The sequence below is a fragment of the Lepisosteus platostomus genome, chromosome 2 (assembly GCF_059453375.1).
Source record: "Lepisosteus platostomus isolate fLepPlt1 chromosome 2, fLepPlt1.hap1, whole genome shotgun sequence".
In the NCBI taxonomy this organism is placed as follows: Eukaryota; Metazoa; Chordata; class Actinopteri; order Semionotiformes; family Lepisosteidae; genus Lepisosteus; species Lepisosteus platostomus.
The window spans coordinates 62,446,436-62,467,472 of NC_142612.1; the positions used below are offsets into that span (position 1 = coordinate 62,446,436).

General features: G+C 41.1%; 1 protein-coding gene across 3 annotated transcripts in view; it reads left to right on the forward strand.

The window, feature by feature from the left end:
- The window catches only part of LOC148676731 (chloride channel protein 2-like), a 255,825-nt gene extending 238,530 nt beyond the window's left edge, over window positions 1-17,295 (forward strand). For all 3 annotated transcript variants that reach the window (XM_088612070.1, XM_088612051.1, XM_088612061.1), the window contains 4 exons: window positions 3,855-3,893; window positions 9,366-9,470; window positions 12,096-12,182; window positions 16,113-17,295. In XM_088612070.1, the coding sequence (XP_088468196.1) occupies window positions 3,855-3,893; window positions 9,366-9,470; window positions 12,096-12,182; window positions 16,113-16,307 (426 nt within the window). In that variant the 3' untranslated portion in view covers window positions 16,308-17,295. The remainder of the gene's footprint in view (window positions 1-3,854; window positions 3,894-9,365; window positions 9,471-12,095; window positions 12,183-16,112) is intronic.
- The last annotated feature ends 3,742 nt before the right edge of the window (window positions 17,296-21,037 follow it).

Here is a 21,037-nt window from a genome sequence, read left to right on the forward strand (position 1 = left end):
AAGTGGGGGGATCTGATTGGAGGGATCAGTTTTTGAGAATGGGAGGAGAAAATGTTGGACCAAGGAGTTTGTGTTTGCTATTGACCTTACATGGTTCACAGGAGCTAAACTGAGTTTAAACCTGCAAGGAAGACTTTTGATATGAATCCCGCTCGTCAAGGCTTTATGGATAAAATTTCTCATTTTCTCCTGTTAGCCTGTAAACAACCACATTTCTCCATGCCTGCAATAGATTGCAACACCAGACCAGCACATTGAGTGCTGCCCATCCTTACAAGTGTTCACAAAATGTTTTGCAATATGAATTAACTCCCAGTTAGTCTGTGAATTAAGATACATTATAGATTAATGGGCAATATGTTTGAATGTTAGAAAGTGTCATTTTTGGAAAGAACACGATCAGGCCTATATATAATAGGTGGTTAATTTTTAGGAATATCTAAGAAATGTGTGAGAATGTGCCAAATGTCTTGGCGTGGAAACTGTTGAACACCCTTGCACTAGGCAGATCCTTCCAAGATGTGTGGGTTCAGGATAAAGGAGTCTCTCCACACCTGATGTCTTGTCAGTTGTTAACCTCAGCAGCGATGGAACAGAAAGAGAACTCTAAAAGCCAGCCCCCCTTTCACAAAAGAGTTAAAAACCATGCAGGCTGTCTCTCAGACCTGCTTGTGATGCTTGTTTCTTGCATCTAGATTGGATCCTACCATTCATCTTCCCTTCCTGGGACACACCTAGAGGCTCTGTCAGTTTACTTATTGGCAGCATCATATGCTGTGAGATATGTCATATTGATCCAGCCACTCCACAGAGACATTGTGCCTGGCCTCTCTAAAGACCCTCACTGTCATTGCACTAAATAGCCAACAGTTTAGTAATGCTTTTCGTGAGAGGCATCAGTCAGCACTGCTCCGAGCTCAGTGCTCTGCCAAGCTGAGGTTGTCTCTGACAACAGTGTTCAGTCATGTACAAAACTAGTGGCTTATCTTAGGCTGCGTTCTGCTGTATATGCTCTGTCACTGCCCTCCATGGGGGCCACTGGGTTAGTGTGCCAGTGAAGCGTGCTTGTGATCTGAGAGCATAGGCAGAAGGGAAATCTGAAAGAGAGGAGAAACTATTTTTGCGCTTAATTGTTTAAAATTGTCTCTGTCTGGGTTTTTTTTTGTGTGGAAGTCAGAACAGCTTAGAAGACTGCTAATGTCCAGCACTTCCAAGCAATTATTGTGCTCCTTTCAGCACAGATCACATCACATTATGTAGGTTACTACAGCTCAATAGTTTTGTGGTTGAGCTGCAATAAATGCATAATTTAAACCTCAGCTGGTAAAGTTTTATTTTGCCTTCTGTTCAATCTTTAGGAATTCATACCACTCTGTTGAAAGTAATTTGTTAGCTGTATTACAGATTTACAAGGCTGTTATTTTAATTTGTAGCGATGCCTTTCAGTTTTTACAGTTCCTCTTAATGTATTTTACGGTGTATTACTGTTTTAAATTTTCAAGCTACATCTGCTGCCTTCTTAAGTGGAATGTTGTCTTCAGGTTTTCATTTCCCCTGTTTTTTTTATTATGAATGAACTAATTTTTCTCATAATGGAACCAATTGAATCATTTCCCGAGTGAACAATGACTTGGAGCAGTGGTCTCCAGAGCCCCCAATCTTCCTTCCCTATTATTGTAGAAGTGTCTGTGTTTGGTGGCTGAGAGCTGTTAATAACTAACAGCTAGGAAATAACTAACAGAGCTACTGAGGTCTTGAATTGAGTAAATGCCCAAAAATCATGTAGCAGCCCTGGATACTGATTCAGAGGTACACGATCAACAAACATGTCTGAAAGTCATTCAGAGTGTGTTTTCTGAAAGCTGGATGTGACCAACATTGTACTGATGTGCGTCTGTACAAGTAACAGAGTTTTGGTGAAAGCATAAAGTTCTCCATTTCCCTCATCTTTTCTTTCACTGGTTACATAATACTACTGCCTCTTTTCTGTACTGCAGTGCTACTGGGCTAAGATGGATGGACTGTCAGCTGTCCTGTAGATGTAGGGGAGGTCAGGGTTGCTGCCTGTGTTTCATTAGAGGCGAAGGGTTAGAGTACAGATCTCTCTCACTGGGTCTTGTTAGAGTTCTTTCTTTTTTCATTAACAAGCCTCATTAATTTACACTGGGGCTGACAGCCTAATTTTGCAATATGGGTTACTTTCAAATGGTAACAGGAGGTCACTGGCCTTTGAAACCTGTGGGGAGAATGCTATGCATCCCTTTTAACTGATTTTGACTTTTGCTCCATGGAAAAAGAGAGCTGGAAGGGTGTGAAAGCCATGGTCTGGTGGCCAGTAAGTGGGACCTTGTAGTTAATTCACTTGCCTCTCATCATGGCAGAAGGGTTCTGTGCTCAATTCAGAGCAAGTTTCTGAATGGCCTGGTGTTTCTTTGTTTTAAGGAAGCTACTAAAGCACGAACAAATCTAAAGGTCCTCTTCTCTGTAGAGAAAGAAACTGCAGCCATTGTAAGCAGCATGGTGTTTATTCCTAAATCTGAAACAGATCAAGCAGGTAGACCTTTCAGAATATTGTGTACAGTTCTGTTCACTACTTTACAAAATGACATTGGTGCTCTGAAGAGGGTTCAGAGACTAGATTAATTAATGGTCTGACACGTACTGTATGTCATACAAAATCAGGTTAAAAGATTTTAAGTCTCTTCAGTTGTGAGCAGAGAAGATTAAGAGGAGACTTGACAGAGGTGTTCAAAATCCTGAAGCACATTGAGAAAGTTAATGCTAGGGACTCTGGGAATCGGTGGGGAAACAATAGGGGACAGTAAATGTTCTGCATGTCTGAGAATACAAGGAGTGATGGGAGCCTGAAGCAAACTGTCCAGCTGTGTTGTTAGAGTTGATTTCCCTCAGGTCATTCCAGATACAGCTGGATGAGAGAACAAGCAAATGCAATGGGTCGAATGGCTTCAGTTCACACCATGGACGGGACTCCAGCCCATCTCAGGGCACACACACTTACACCAGGGCCGGTTTTTCCAGAAGCCAATTAACCAGTATATCTTTGGACTGTGGGAGGAAACTGGATCACCCAGAAAAGACATGAACACGGGGGGGACATACAATCTCCTCATAGCTAGCACCTTAGGAATTGAACCCTGGGCCCCAGTGCTGTTAGGCAGCAATGCTAACCACTGCATTTCTGTGGCACCCCAATTCCCAAGATACATGAATTAATATATGTAATTGGCAGATATTTAGTACTGTTATTTAGCAACCAATTAGGGAAAACCAGCAGTGCTTTGATTGGATATGGTCCAGGAGATCGCAGTGCTACATTTAATGTGAATGAGATTAGTTCATGACAGCTTGTAGTGAATATAATTAAACAACTTGGGTAAGGTAATACTGAGGGTATATTCGGAATCATTCTGTGAGCTATTCATTGACAGGCCAGTTGCTTGCAAGTGTTTCAAGATTTTCTGTACATGAATGCATGAAAGAAACTGCATCACATTGATTTGATTTTTTGTTTCTTTCCTAATGAAACAGTTACTCCTTTTTGATTTTCGTTTAGTGCCGATTAATGTATAATTCGATATGTTGTTGAATGATCCTCATTGTTTTTTCTTCTTGACACCTGTGAAGCTCTGAACATGTCTGCCTCTCTCCGTGTTGCTATGGGAGCCATTTCATTTCCCTGCCATTCTCACTCCTGTCTACTGCTTATACTGTTGTTCATAGCTTTGTTCCGAAACACAGGTCCAATGTGAGTCGGAAAGAGGGGTCGGCACTCTTTGTGAGGCGGGCTGGTTGCTGGAGGCCATTCTCAATCTCTCTGCTCTCTCTCTTTCTAGGACGAAGCCGATGTAGAAGACGACATGACTGTGAGAGAGGTAAGAACACATTTGCAGCCTGTCTTCTCTGTGCCTCACTACTGAGGTCTAAAACTGAATTTTGAATAAGAAACATACAGACTGTATACTTACTCACTGAAGCGCAAAGGAGATGGTGCTCCACAGGAGAATAAAATTGCAATGTATATGTCTTTAATTCCCTTTCTATGAAGGCATGCTTTCTCAAGTGAAAAAACTCCATCGTTATCATTAATAATTTATATGATATAGAATTATTGCATAGTATATATAATGATGTATATATCAGAGGACTAAAATTTTTGCAGGTATGTATACAGAGATGTCATCTGTCATCTGTTGTATACAGGAAAACAAGTAAGTTTTCAAAATTACACTTGCGTGCAACAAAGAGTTGTAATGTTTTTGTCCTCATGGAAACCATCTCCTACCGAAAACATGCTAACCTGGGTTTCTGTATTTTAGTAGAAAACAGTAGTAGAAAGTTTACTGCAGGAGACAGCACAGAATTAACGGAGTGGAAATACCCAGAAGAGGGCAGTACAGAGCAGCTCGGGTGTCGTCCAGAGCAGCCTCTCTTGCTGTTCTTACGGGTCAGGGGGATATGGGTTAGTCTGTGAGTGCAGGTGGCCAGGGCTGGGATTTTGTCATGCAATGTTCCAAAGGACTAAGGCTCTCTGCACTGTGAGCTCTTCTCCTCCTCCAATCTCTTTCTCTGTCTCGTTAAAACATTATCGTTCTCTGCTTTTCACCCATGCACCCCCACTTCCATCTTTCTCTCTCTCCCTCTTTGTCTCTGGATGTGTTAAGGGACATTGGATAGGGAGAGCCAGTGGAGATCATGGGAGAGCAGCCATGAGTACTTAATAGCCTCACTGGCCTGCTTTCACGCTGTGCTTGCTGTGCCAGTTCTACCTCTCGTGCCTGTTGTGAGCTAGCACAGCCACTGATTCCAGTAACAGCACACTCAACACAGCACACACGTCTCAGCGGGTAAATAAATAACCCTCTGTGTAATGCAGTTTGCATTGATACTCATTTAGCACATTGATAACATTAATTTGTTGTCTTTTCATCACTGTTGCTTTTCATTAATGCCAGTCATTTAGCACATTTAGTCACAGACCACAAACTTATGTGTCTGTGGGAGGATGGAGATAGGGAAGGCATTGGTAATTCATTGGGATTTATGGAAGTTATGGTAGAAGTTGGTAGAAGTCACCTCTCAATCCTCTAGATCTAAATCCTGAAGATGCAGGATTTATTTACTTTAACCTGTTTGTTAATGGCAATCTCCTGAGACCAGAAATCATTCTTGCTGGTCTTCTTTAAACTCTAAAGCTATGATATCATATTTAAAATATAATGACCAAACCATAGCACAATATTCTAAATGACGTTTTACGAATGCATTGTAAAGCTTCAGCATAATTTTCCTGGATTTAAAAATTCAGGAAACACACATACAGTACTGTATAACGCTCTTTGTTATATAGCCTACCATTCTGTTTGCTTTGTTATTGTCTTGATGGGAACATATAATAATCTAAATAAACACCAGATACGTCTTGTTTGTAGCTTCCTGCAGCTCAGAATCACCTATATAATATTACTGTCTGTCCGTACCTGCAACATGCGCTTAAATTTAATTTGCCATGCATTCGCCCAATACATGATTTGTCATTAAGTAGTTTTCTTGCCGCTGTTTGTTACTCCTACCATCTACATCTACGTTAACTAGTTTACTAACTAGAATCTGAATTCTTCCTATAAATCAGAAAAAAGAAACTTTATAATAAATAGGGTTCTTATGGTACACCACTGCTTATAGCCCAGTTAGGGTTATGCCTCTTAGTTTTAAGTCTCATTTGAAGGACAGCACCTTTTTACAGTATAGTGTTCCCGTCACTATACTGGGTATTAGGACCCACACTGACCTACTGGCACCACTAACACCTCTTCCAGCAGCAACCTTAGTTTTTCCCCGGAGTCTCCCACCCAGGTACTGGCCAGGCTCACACCTGCTGAGCTTCAGTTGGCTACCGGCTGTGAGATGCAGGGTGATATCCCTGCAGGAATACTATAGGTTAATACCGACATAAGTTAAGATCACTTTATTGGCCATATACAATTTCTTGCATTAGGAATTCATCTTTTCGCATACCCCAGCTTGCTCTCCATGAGACACAGACAGGGAGAGAAGCTTGGGGTCAGAGCGCAGGGTCAGACATTGTACAGCATCCCTGGAGCAGCTGGGGTTAAGGGTCTTGCTCAGGGGCCCAACAGAGTAGGATTCCTCTGCCGGCCACGGGATTTGAACCGGCAACCTTCCAGCCACAGGCGCAAATCCTTAGCCACAGTGCCACCACTCTGCCTGAAAGACATACTGTAGGTTGTATGTGTGTTTATGTCTGTGTGTCAGCCCTGCAATGGACTGGCATCTCATCCAAGGTGTATCCCAGCTTGTGCCCGTTGCTCTGGCTCCCCCACGACCCTGTATTGGATAAAGCAGTTACACAGTTAGAAAGTGTTGCTACAGTATACATTAACCAAGAAAACACTCATCATTGTGCTGGTGTGGTGAAGCATTTATGATCTCAGCTCACTTGCATAAAGAAACACAGGTTCTGTCTAGAGGGACGTTATTAAAATGTGCAAATGCAGAAACTTCAGGATTGCAGCCATTGTTTCTGTTGTTAATCGATATGCTCATTTGCCACTAGAAACGATTAAAAACAAGCAGGGCCAGGAGGAATAAAAGTAAAAAATTAGAGCTTGCAGCCATGGTTACAATTTCATACAGTGCTGCACATCGTGCAGTCCCTTCTTCCACACTGTTCTCCTGAAATGGCACTGTGCTGCTATTCATCCCAGCTTTCCTCCCCATCCTAAATTACAACACTGCAATATACATGTGCACACTGTTAACGGGATATTTAATTATATGTTTTTCCTAAATCATTCTCACTGTTGTAATGTGAACTTCACTTTTCTGGGAGCAAAAGGTCAGAATATGCACATTATCTGTGGCGGGGAGGTGTATTGATTTCATATCTGCAGAATAATTTGTCACAGTTTATGAAATGTTCAGAGTTTATCAGTCCTGACAGCTCACAAATGCACATCTATTGGCCTCCCGTACTGGTAGGGGAAACAGATGATATTAAACTGGGGAAGTGGCTCTGTAAATCAATTCTGGCTTTAGCTAACTATATTTCAGACCAGTTCAGCTTTTCTCATTATTACTTTAGTTCAACTGTCAGTCAGAAAACAGAAAATACAAAACAATTTTTAATACCGAGTTTTATACAAGCAAACCGATTTAGTTTAAGTGGCTATAAACCCCTGTGGTATAAGAAAGTGACTGCACTATTAAACTAGAGCTGGGAGTAAAGGCATAAAAGTGTTGAGTTTTCTTATCTCTGGGCCTCAGGACCTGAGTGTCTAGTGGCTTTATTTGCTCACATGCTAATTGAACCTTTAATTGAAGCAAATTGCGTGCTTCATCTGACATTTTTTACTTTTTCTGATCATAGGATGCAGTATTTTCCTGGGAGAGTCCCTGGATACATTTCAAAAGTGTAGCTTCTTCCAGGTCCCTTAAATCCTTTCTTTGCAGAAATCCACCTGGTTTTAAGCCCCAAGTGTGCTTCCTCTTGATTTCCATGAGTTCCTAAAGGCTTTCTTTCAGGTTGGCCTGGATAGTGCCTTTTAAGATTTTAAATACTTGTATCAAATCCCCTTGACCGTCTCAAACAGATTTCACACTAACTTGAAAATGTTGTCTTTAAAGAAGCTGAAAACAAATATAAAACAGGGTATAATTCAGCCAAACTTGTATGAATTACTGTACTGTATAAGGTGAAAGATCATACTGTAGTTTGGGGTGATAGTTACAGCAAAGTGATTCACATGTGTGATTTAGTCACCGGGCACCGGTGTGTCAGTGGTTAAGACTGAGGGACTGGGAGCTGTGTGTGTGTCAGTGGTTAAGACTGAGGGACTGGGAGCTATGTGTGTGTCAGTGGTTAAGAGCTCTGTGTGTGTAATGTGTTGAAATGAGCACTGCCCAAAATATACTGAAAGAGCTCAATTTTCCCACTGAGGTTCCGTGTTAACAGCACAATTACTAAAAAAAAAATACTGTTTCTTAATTTTGTACTTGGGACTCTGCTGGAAGCACGTCAAATTACTGTATATATCTTATTTGTATAACACAGCAAAAGCAGCTAGAAGTTTTAAGGTGGACTATCTTATTGATGACTGACTCAAAGAAACTGTTTTGTCAGACAGCAGTCTGTGAACCATGCTACAGAGTGACAGACGTGATTAGGTGATGATAGGAGACGGAGTTGTTTTTTTAAATTCTGGTAATCACTCAACCGATAAAAGACAAACTTCTTGAAACCTTTTATTTTATCTGTAATGTAATGGGCAATGTTACTATGCTACCGGAATATTCTACAGTAACTCTCTCCCTGCTCCTGATGGGCATGCCCTTACTCTCTCAGCCCTGCTCCATTCAACATAGACACCCCTGGGGAGAAATCACTCTCCTTCACTCCACTGCACATTTGACCTCCTCCAGCTTGACATGAAATCAGTGGCTAAAGGGCTGGACACCGACATACAAAAGTGCAAGATACAGGTCGGGCAGGGAGTTTGTGCTTTCATACAGGGGATAAAGAGCAGCTGGCATTTGGCGTTTTGTGTGCATTTCCAGCAACATGCTTCTTTTTAATGCTAAGGGCAATTTTCTAGTGTGCATGACCTTCCTGTCCACTGCTTTTGGTTTCTTGGCGTCGTGGTGAGTCTATGCTCATGACTTTTTCTTTTAACATTCAGAGGAATCCCTAAATATGGCGACTGTTCAGTGCTCAATCAGTTAATGAAAAGGTTAGTTTTATGTTGAAAACGAAGAGGTTAAATTTCACATTTCAGCTGAATACTCCGCGGGTTTGTACTGCTTGCTTCCTTTTGCTGAATATACAGTTTTGTTACCCTTATTTGTTTTACTTTAAGGTTTATAAGAAAGAAAAAAATCTTCCAACCCAACAAACCAGAATGACAGAAAACGCACCAAGCCTGGGCTGTGGCTAAGGGCTTTCAGGATGGTGAAAAAAACTGAACTGTTTGTGAACAGAACTTTTGTGCAGATCTGGTGATATGAAGAGAATATTGACAATATTAACAGTAAATGGTTCGAGATACATTGAAGCGATTATAGGATGTGCAGGAAATGGGATTCATACTGTGTTAAGTAGTAAACTAGCCAGGAGCTTAGGAGCTGTCTTCTCACAGACACGCCCAGTGAGGCCAGCTCTCTGCTTGCAGGGTGTTCTTTCACCTCTGCACCTGGCCGCTGGTGATTTGTGTTCGGAGCTCCCCAGGACAGGTTTAAAATCCTTCTTGGAATAACTCCGCTGTTCTCTGAATGCTGGTATGGATGGTCTCTGCGTAGCATTCTTACCTTCCCCTGTCCTGCTGTTCCAGATTGCTGAGTGGGAGGAGAGGCAGCTAGATGAGCAGGTCAACTTCAACAACTGCAAAATCGACCCTGCCCCCTTCCAGCTAGTGGAGCGGACCTCTCTGCACAAGGTAGGTCCTTCCCCGTGTCTGAGCCCTCCTCCTCCCCAGGGTCTGTCATTGTTACAAATAGCTAAAGTATTGCCTTCATTCTTATCGATGCACTAACCAAGACGTGATCTTTTTGAAAAAACAAATGCAAGTGTCCCTGTGTTTGAGTGGCATTTGCTTCTTGTTTTAGTAAGGCACTTCAGCCCCTGCAAGATATACAGCTAAAAACTGGTACGAAGACTACGTTTTGCTATTTCTCTACACTGTAACATCATGGGTCTGTGCTATGGTACCACTTCCAGATACAGGACTAAGGCAGTTGCTGTAGGTTGTCAGCGGCAGCAGTATATTAGCACTCCTCAGAAAGAGGTCAGTGCCCATCCCACACGGGCACTGCGCCCGTTCTGTCAATAAGCCATGCTGGAGAGAGGACACGCCGAAAGCATGTGGAAAAAGAGAGGCTGTCAATGTTTTTTTGGAAAAGGCAGGTGACAGGTCTGTCATTGAAGCAGCTAGGGCAACACGTGGTGAAGTGTACTGCTGGGTTTGACAGAAGGGTGCTGCTTTCTCTGGCCCTGCCTGTGAAATGTGAATGTGGGCCAGTCCCCCTGAGGTCAGTTGCAGGTTCTCTGTTTTATGGACATCCTTCTCCCCATATTTTGTCTCACTGATAGCCAAGTGTTTGCTAGTGTTGGAGCATCACATGACATTAATGCATCTACACAAGAGCCAGAGGCACTGAGGCAGTCACATGCTGTGGGAATGCTGTTTATCCCTTTCTGAATTCCTATCATGTAGACCTTGTGGAGAAATACGGGGACAAATATCTAACCTTCCCCTCCCAAACCTCCTGTATTACACTTTTCTTTCACTCTTTTCCCCTAATGCTTCTCCTTTCTGTTTGTTTACTGCAGCAGCCTTAATGTGCACAATTCATAATATGAGGCAGGCAGCTCTGCCTGCTGTTTAAACCTTTAACACTGGAATCCTGCATGGACAGACAGAGCCATTTATCAATCTCCCATAATAGCATCCCAAATAAAACACTGTTGAATTTCTCCCATGAATATTTTACAGGAAGGGGCTGTCAAGCCAAATGAGTCCTCCAAAAAAGAGTTCCATTAATTTGGTCCTTTTATTTCTTTCCATTTCCATATTTACAGTGCTTAGCAAAAGGTATTCAGACCCTTGCACACTTTTCACATCTTCTTGCTTTAAAACTTGCAGTTGGTGCATTTTGAAGGAGCCATCAGTATTTGTTATATGCTCAGCCTACTGCACATAGTACAATGGTAGTAAAAATAGAAAAGTCATGAGTGCATATGTATTCAAACCCTTTTCAGTGGGAAAACTCAATGGATTTTTTTGCACAAAATTGCCATAAGGAGCCACAGTAGTTACCTAAATGGTTTCTCTTCAGTGTGCCATAATGGTGTTTTACATGATTTCTGAACAAAAACACCTGTCTCTATTCAGTGCCTTGGTCAAGTAGTGAATTTCAAGCAAAGAGTCAATCATAAAGGCTAAGGAATTTTCAAAGCAAGGCAGGGATAAAGTTAAAAAAAGGCATAAGGAGATAGAGAGAAGGGAATATGAAACATTTTAAGGACATTTAATACCTATTTGATGATGGTGAATTCGATCAGTAAGAAGTTGAAGGAACCCAGACACTGCCTAGATCAGGCTTTCCCTACAATCTGAGTAGTGAAAAAGGCAGCGAACGTTTTTAGTCTGACAAGACAAAATTGGAAAGTTTTTATCTAAATAGAAAGCGTTACATTGCATGCATGCAAACCCAACCGTCCCTACTATCAAACGTGGCTGCAGCATTATACTACAGTTTGGTTCTCTTAAGCAGGAATTGGGAAGCTTGTCAAGACTGATGGAAAAATAGGGAAAAGTACAGGCAAATCATAGAGGAAAATTATCTAGCAGTAAGCTACAATGGAGTGTCTTAAGAATAAGAAAGTTACTGTCCTTGAGAAGCCCAAGTAAATTTTTAAAATCCATAGAAGGACTTAATAAATACGGTCCATTAGCAATCACCAAGAAACTTAGATGGAGCAAATCTGGCAAGATGAATGAGAAACGGTTGCACCAAGCTGTTTGGAATGTTGGTACAGACGTGTGTACTCAATATTGAGCTCAAAGGTCTGAAATTTTTTGCATTCAAAATATTTTATTTATTTTATGTGTTGTGGTGGGTAAAGGTTATTCTGCCTGGAACAAAAGACACCTCTATTCATTGCAGTTTGACATCTAAAACATTGCTAATGCTGCTAATAACAGGCTAAAGAAAATTCGGTCTTCTGTCAGAATTGCTCACTCTCTGTTTCCTGCCAGAATAAGGATATGAGCAGAATAAATGAATTCATCTTTCCTATACAAACATCTAAACAACTACAAAAACATGTAATCTCTCAGGTGTGGAAAAGCTAATAAGAGATCAGTAATTGTCAAAAGGATCAAGCCACAATGCAGTCTTTTCCGCTTGGTATCTTTCATTCTTGATTCAGGGAATTCAGAGATGAGGATGAAGATTATGTCTGAGATTAATTGCCCATTGCCATGCCAAAGGCTGGTTGGCACCGGTTCAGTTTAGTGCCCACTGTAAAGCCCTTTGTCCTCTGTGCTTTTCTCTCATAGACGCACACAATCTTCTCCCTGCTGGGCCTGGACCATGCATACGTCACCAGTATCGGCAGACTGATCGGAGTGGTGTCCCTAAAGGAGGTAGGAAACTACTGCACAGTGGAGAGAGGGACTGTGCAACACAGTAGTTACCGCCTTCTGACCTGATCTTGTCAGATCTCGGAAGCTAAGCAAAGCAAGACTTGGTCAGTACTGGGATGGTAAACGTCTAAAAGAAATCCAGGTTTCTGCAGTAAGTGGTATTGTGCTGGGCCTCTAGGCCAGAAGTTCCAGAACCAGGGCTCCAGTTTGGTGAGCAGGGACAGTGTGTTGTAGGAAGTGGTGTCCATTGGATGAGACATTAAACCAATGTCCTGACTATTTGGTTAGTAAAGATCAAAGAGACAATTTATAAGGGTAGAGGTGTTACTCCAGGTGTCCTGGTTAAATAACACTCTGGGCTTCTCCAGCTTAGACTCCCATCTTACTGTATTTCAAATGGTGATGCATTTTGTCACTTCTCCAATTTGCTATGCTGTTGTGCTTCTGCTGCACATCACCCAGTTTAGTGCTGCACAGTGGTGGATGAAGCACTGTGGGGTCCTTTGGGAAGTAAGCACTTTATGAATGTAGTTCTTATTATTAATGTAGGTTCTAATAAAGGCCCTGTGCAGTCCAGATAGATTGCAGAGGGTTCTTTAGCTTGGTGATCTCAGGATAACTGCTGTCCTTTTGAGTAAAGTTCAGCGTGGAGTGTTCTGCCTTCTGTGATGAAATGTATTAGTTCAGGTCCTGCCTGGAGATGGTCAATTTTGTTTTATCTCAATTAAGTGTGTAGTGTAAATGAATATCCTCAGCTGAAGATCAGAATTGTTTTGCCTTCAGTTTGTTTCCTAGGCTGCTTCTTGCATGCCTCCAGATATAACAGCTGTAAACAGCTCAGCAGCTCGCAGTGCAGAGAGATCAAGCCTGTTCATAGATCAGGCAGCCTCATCCCTCTAGAAATTAACAAAGTGCAACTCCCATCCCTTAGGGAACCAGAATGAATTTGTTTTTATCCAATTCTGTAGCCTTCTGGTTTCAATTTGTGGAACAGACAGTAAAAGGAAAGGGATTTTTAATTATAGGCTTGTTTCAAGAACCTCTATATGTTTATGGGAGAAAAAAATGCCATACTTTTTAAATCATCTGGAACATAGCAATTGTTGCTAAGCAAGAAAGAGAAACTCTCTCTGACATTTTCGCTTTTGTTGCATGAAGACAAGCAGACAATGTATGAGAAATTATGCAAAGCAATTTCATTTCATTGAGAAGGCCATGGTTACTTTACAATTGCTCTTTTTGTTGTTGTTAATTATATGTTTGCGCTTATGTGTATGTTTGTGCATGTGTATAAGAGTGGCTCATTATGTTAATATAAAAACAGAGCTAACAGGTTATGAATTTTAATGAACAAGATCAGCTCATTAATTCCCATTGTTGTGAGGTACTTGGGATTTTGTTTTTACTGCCTTTCATGGTACAGAAGATTACAGCGACAGCCCAGACAACTGTTTTGACATGGCTCAGGATCACGGCACTGTGGGTTTGCCTGTGCTTTTTCATTTAAGATCAGGGTAGACCCACCACTAGAGCACTGCCAGTCTTATCGACAGCTTGTACAGAACTAGGGCTTTTTTTCATGGGTTCAGCGTGGATGTGGTCAGAAACGCAACTGGATAAAATCAAGAATCCCTGCCAATTACAAACAGCAGCCTTGACCCGGTACAAGTACAAATCAGAACAGGCACAAACATCTGTACCTCTGCTTTACTTAAAACATCAAGCATCAAGCAAATATCAAGCTGATATTTTTACCATGGATTCTGAAGTACGATGGATGACTAATTTGACTATTTTTAGGAGTACTATTTTAATATGTTACAGATTGGTATACAATGTCGGGCTTTTGCCAATGTCATTGTAAGTATTTTACACCTGAGATTAAAATTTATTCTGCATACTCTCCATACTGTATCCTTTCAAGCTGTCCTTTTTATGTGAATGCTTGTTCACACGGTTTCTGAAGAGCAGTATTTTGACATTGTGATACAATAATTCTTCTAATCCAGGAGTGTTCTGAACGGCTGCAGAGTCTCAACTAGACATATTAAATATTAAGCATAATGAAAGACTCACTTCAGTCATGGCATTTCAGTTATCGTACATATCTGAATGGATTTGTTGAATTTCTCCAGTTAATTAAACAATTAAATAACTACCCAGTGATTTAGTGAAGGAGCAAAAGATAACCCTATAGCCCTCCGGGAACTAAATGTGACTCCCACATCTAAACAAGAGTCCTCCTAAAAATTTCAGATTACTGAGATTAATTGGAATGAGAATATGGTTTCTCATCTTACATTTACTACCCGTTGTCCACCATGTCCTATTACAATATTCCAGGTTTCTGTCAACTAGTAAATCAAGCTTCTGAATGTTTTCTTAATTAGATTTATTGCTTAAGTCTTTTATCTGCTTAATTTTTAAAGAGCTGTCCTCGTGATTAACTTTGCACACTCTTTTTTTGCTGACAACAATTAATGCCTCTGGAGACATCTAGATGAAAGAGATATAACTATTTAAGCTTCTCATTTGAAAATGGGAAAAAGTTTACAGCTGTATTAGAAACAAACGTTTTGTGTTCCCTGGAAACCATTCAAACTGTCAGCATTTAAAAAAAAACTTGACTGCTCTTTTGCAGTTCAGCACTGTGGTTTGATATGGCGCTAACATGAAGCCCCCTAGAGTTTTTATTTTTTCAGATGATTGGGACAAATCGTTTCTGTATGTACCCTGATATGATCTAGCAGGATCATTCTAATCTTCCACTGCCTCTAGGAATGACACATTACATGTCAAATTTTTACAGACGTCAAAAGACACTATTGTGTCATGTGATGCCACTGGAAATATTGTTTGAAGAGGCACATTTTAAAGGATTTCTAAATAAGCAAAAGTCATCTAAAAATGGTGTGTCGCTGTTGACAGAACGAGAGTGTTCTTGCATCATTCTGCTCTGCTCTGCATTGTCTCACTGAGGGCCGTGCAGGAGGTTGTCCAGAGAAGAAGTGACATTAGGTTGCTGGATGTGCTCTGATATCTATCTGAAGCATCATGATTTTTCGATTGTGCTTCTCAAGACAAATGCATGTGCCTGTTTATCAATCCTTCGAGATAGTAATATAGAACATAAAAACCTGCAGGAATGAATATTTCAATGTTCTTCATAAGGTTGCCATTTCACCTTTAACTGGGGTATTGGTGAGCTGCCCCTGCTTATGAGCCTCCAGTCTCTTGAGGGCCCACTTCGGTATTCAAGTTCTGGAGGGGTCAGCACCTGTGCATCAGCATGGTGCCTGTAAACATGTTTTCAACCTGTTAGATTTAGTACCGAAGGTAAAAAAAGAAGAAAGAATGTTTAAAATCACGTTGCAGCACAATGAATAAAAGCCAGATCTGGTACCGTAAGTACAAAAGCTCAAGGGGTGTTTGCATAAAATTCTTGAAATGTGAAATGTAGGCTGTATCTAAATGCATTACCATTCCATGGTATGACAGACAAACTGGTCTTTAAGAAGTCATGTGAATCATGTGAGTAAAGGAGTGGGATGGATTTAGCTACTTCTTAGCGATGATAATGACTATCTTCTAATAATATTAATGCTGTACACTGTATTGTATATTAAGCACTTTAACTGACAAATTAGCAGATAACTAATTTTTAACTAAATATGTTTCTACATTCACATACTACATCATATATTGCTTTTTTCTTGAAGAAGAATATTAATTGCTTCATGCTTGAATTCCAGTGTCATGGAAAAGAATATCCAAGAACAGCTTAGCTTGTGCTTACCTGATCATAAGAGCTGAACACTTTTTTCTTACCAGATTTCCCAATCTGTGAGCTATAAATTTTGTGGTAGAGACAGCGGCACAGCCCCTCTCACCAACTGTCTTCTTTCTCCTCTCCTCCCCGCCTCCCTGCAGCTGCGCAAGGCCATCGAGGGCTCTGTGACGGTGAAAGGCGTGAAGGTACGCCCTCCGCTGGCCAGCTTCCGGGACAGCGGCACGAGCAGCAGCGAGACTGAGACCACGGAGATCCACAAGCTGTGGGGCCGCCACAAGCACGTGTCCCTGCCACGGGAACTGAGCCCCTCCGACACGGAAGAGAAATCGCAGTGAGAGGGGGAGCAACGTCGGCAACTGCACTGACTCCACTTTACTGCACTGGGGAGGAGAGGAGGGAGGCTCGCCTCAGGCAGTCTCTCCTCTCGCCCCCATCCACATACTCCACTGTCAACGACCACAAGAAAAGACGTAAATATAGGCATCCTAGTACAACAGTACAATATGCACATGTATGCTTGTCTGAGTGTAAAGAGAAAATGGATGGAAATATGATTTTTTATCTGGGTGAATGAATAACAGCATCTCTGGACATGGGACTAAGAATTTTAAAGTGGGGAAGAATATTGGCAAGGAAGAGGAAGGTCCCTGCATTGTCTAGCTCTCTTTCAGCGTGGGAGGTTTGAGGGTCTGTACTCTTCACCTAAAAGGGTGTATCTGAAGTTCTCCCTTTTTAAAAAAAGCATAATGCATGATCCTTCTAGGTAGTGTAATCATGCACTGGGTTGGTGACCAGAGACTAGAGATATGTGCTGCCGTTTCCTAATGGAGTTGGCAACAATGCCTGGTACTGACCATGCGGGAAACTGCTACCGGTGATCGTAACAATGTCATGTCAAGAATGAGCATGCTGTTATAATGTGTGAGTGAGCATGAGATATTTGGTGTGTAGATAACAGTATTAGCCCTTCTTAGCAGATGCCTCAAGCTGCAACACAGTGAGTGTTTAATTGCAGTTCTGAAGTATGTACCTGGTGGGACGCACTGTGCATCATGTCTTAAGATGGCAAAGGGGGGCCAGAACAGTACAGATGGGGGAGCATAAAGCGAATGTCTACATTTCAAATTTATTTAATCTTCAATTTCAATGTTGTTGTTGTTCCAATCCTCAGACCTTGTGCTTGTGAATGCAAAACCCATTTCCGTAAGCTGCTGTTCCATACACAGGAAAGGTGGCTTGTTCTACTTTGTGGCCAGTATCTTAATGAACCTGTAGACTTTCTTGTGCCCATCTGGTGCAGTATGGGGCATTTGCCAAATCCAGTATCCCCCCCCCCCCCCCTCAGCATTGTCCTGTTAATGGCATTAGTATTCAGGGGGATCTCTCTATGCAATCTAAAAGTTCAGGACTTTAGCAAAAAAACACATTTACTGCAGAAAGAAGGCATCTTCATTTGTGTGAGCTACATGTTGAATTGTTATTTTAATAAAACTGCTGAGAAACAGTGGGTGCCCATATTAGGGAATATATTGAGATAATAACCTTTGTGCAATAACCTGATACTGATATCCGTAGTCTGTAACCCTGCAAATGAGTAGAGCAACGAGCCGGAAAAAGATGGTGGTCTGAGATTTAGAGATTTCCCCACTGAAAGACCATATTGGTCACTGAAGGTTGGGGCTGTAACCAAGCATCTGAGACACTCACAGTTATTGGACATCCCGGCTAGTTTGCTGTGTGTAGTACTGAAGTCGCTCTTGTCCTGATGTGTCACGTTCACTCTAGTGATCTACAACAAGCAGTATAAGTGGCCTCCAATGTACTAAAGCAGGCATCCGATGAATGTATCTTTAGTGATCTGCAAACTGCAGATATAGCCAGCGATAGCCAATCACCCACTCCGGAATTTAATCAAGCCAAGCGCAGTGTACTTCTTCATGCATAATATTTCTGTAAGTCTTTCAGTCCTTGCATTTTTGACTCCGTTGGCAAATCCCATGCAATGATATGTGCTTGGATTAAGTCTTATTAGATGTCATGAGACCACAAATATAATCAACACCCGTGCCAGGTTATGTACATAAAATGTGCCCCATATTTTTAACAAATGGCATAATGTGAAAAAAAGGTTTGGTAACCTCTTTTTTATCCTTTTATAATGTATAGTTTTAATACATTCACAGTACCTAAGAAGTGTTCTCGAATTGCATTTCAGCCATTGCAAGCATACTTGCTCGGAACATCACCTGTTCTGAAAGGTCTTCCAGTGGCTGTGCTGTTTCCAGGTGTCCATACATATCTGCCACAGCAGGCAAGAGCAACACAGTGTTTCTGACCCACCTTGACGAATGTATAAATCTACAGTTAAATGGAGGCCTTGGATTTTTGGATTGAATCAGGTCACGCTGCTGCTGTCTGAAGGAGAACGGCCCCAAAAACCTATTAAAAAGCAACGCACATATCCTCTGCCAAGGACTGTGGTGTATTGTCCTGGAGATGTTGAGCTTTGGGAAGACATCTGCACAAAGTTTTGATGTACCGAGTAAAGGTTCTTCAGATCTAGTCTGTATTTTTCTATCAGTGGAGATCTTTATTAAATGAGGTTGCAAAGGCTCGTTAAGCAAATCAACAGCCAGAACCTCAACAGTTTTTTGCCTCAATAGATAGCAGCTGCACAGTGAATCCTTGTGTAAGACTTCGCCTTTATGATTAAACACCTTCCTTCCACCTCCCCATTCTCCGTGGTCTTGTGCACTGCTGTTCTGCGGTCCAGCCCTCCCAATATCCTCAAATTGGACAGAAAAACTCTTTCCCACCTGTCACTAGTAAAGACTCAAGCTGTTTGATTTCAGCTGATGCCTGCAGCCCATAGGTTTCTGTGACCTCATATTTATGATAAAGAGCACTTGCCATTTTTTTATCAACTTTTACAGCTGAAAGAAAAAAAAACAGGCTTAATGTATAATGTAGCAATCTGAGTCTAGGCAAATTCAAAGAGATTATCTGAGAGTGAGACCGGTATGGTACATTTTAACCTCTAGCCAGCCAACTTAAAGGGCACCTTCCAAGTCTGCCTCTAAAGGAGAGCTCTGAGCTTCAAGGACAGAGGCAGGAGAATGAGTGAAACTGACTCTGTGTCCAATAAGGAGCAGATTGAAACTGGATTATTTTGCCCTCTGAAGTAGCCCTCACAGTGCTTTAATCTTAACTTGACAAGAACTTTTCTAATGGTCTTGCACAGTACCTAGAACTGAGCACAGCATTTGAAAAAGTGGAAGCAATTTAATTTTATGTGATTTGCAAACATAATAAAGATTAATTATTTTAATGATGTACAGTAAACAAGTATGTCTACAATTGACTTCTAGAATGCATGTTTAATTGATCCGATCGCTTGTTGTAATGTGAAAAAGCAGCACACCACTTGAATGAGGATTCTCCCACTATATCCAGTTTTTCAGTGGATGAGTTCTGAAAGCATCCTCTTTGTTTCCGGTTGGTTCTTTTATGTCTAGTGCTCAGTAAAACCCATTAGCAGGATTGCAGGGGAGCAAAAATCACTCCACTTGGACAGATACCCCTGTTCCTGTAATTGGCTATTTACCCCCTCTTTCCTGCAGCAAAGTCAGGCACAAAGATGGAAAAAGAACAAATGAAAACCTTAGTGCATAGACAGGAACAGAAAGAGGCAAGATGATGAAATATGTGACTGGAAAGGACCCTAAAACCACAAACACAACCAGCAGAGAGACTGCTTTTGCAGACTGCTGCCCGTTTAGAGCATGCACTGTGCACTGAGGCAATGGTAACTTGTAATCAGTATGCACAGTATAGTATATTGATATGGTCTGCAGTTTCTGTATTGCTGAAGCATGTATTATTATTCACAGATATGGTTTATAACTGCAACATTTAAATGCAATTATGTGCCATCAGTAATTCAATATAATTAAATTTTACATAAGTACCACTTAACACTGTAACAGATCAACATTTTTTTTATTTTGGTTATTTCGATGTATGGCAACATTTACCTTTGAATCTGCTGCTGTTGCTGTAACAAACACAGCACAACTTCTCTAACTGTAGGCTGTTCTTAATTTTTTCACTCTTTTATACTGGAAGGCTATTAAATTAGCAGATTTTATTAGCCTTCCAGTGGACTAAATAATCAAGACACCTGCATGTCTGCATGACTTCTGTCTCTAGTGCAGCTTACTACCTGCTTTTAATTAATAGTTCATTTTGAAGGCAGTTTTCCAGTTAAGATAAATATTTTTTTGAGATACGTAATTTTTTATAGGTTGTGGATAGCTAAAAAATGTCCTTCCTGCTGTTTAAAAAAATAAACGTTTATATCTGTTCTTTTTTTTTTGCTAGCTTTGTTCCGTTTGTATAATACGAGGGCCTCAAATCTTTGTCCTGGAGAGCTCTAGTCCAGTTTGTTTTATAGGTCGCCAGTTTCTGAAGACTGTGAACACCTATGATTTTTTTTTATCAACTAAGCAACTAATCAGTTTAATTGAAAAGACACTGGTCCTTGATGACTGAAGGGTATTTGGACTTTGGCCCCGAATATCTCTAAAATATCTTAAGAAATCACCTGCTGAAATTGATTAGAAGGAACATATTCTAGGTCTTCATAAATTGGTCATTTAATGCTCACCTACTATAGTGTACTCACTGGTCTGAGGGCTCTGCAGGATCAGTGCTGCAGCCTCTGGGATAATATTTATCACAGTAGCGAAGCAGTACTGGGCTGCTGACTCAAGTTTATGTGAATACGGGGCTGTTGCTGACCATCATTCTCATTGTTGGCTGTCATTAGGAATCACAATTAATATTTATGTCATTATTTTCAAGCATTGCCAACAGCAGAGGCAAAGCAGAATGAGTGTTGGTGGTTGGTGGTCCATCCAACATTTTCACTTTGCATTTACTGTGGAGGGTGACAGGATATGGCTTTTTCAACCTCACGTGGGATCTTGTCTAAAGTTTAGTTTCTTTTAGTTCTGATTGTATTAGGATTTGACATGGGAATATTTCCAGCTTGCTTTTCAGTCAA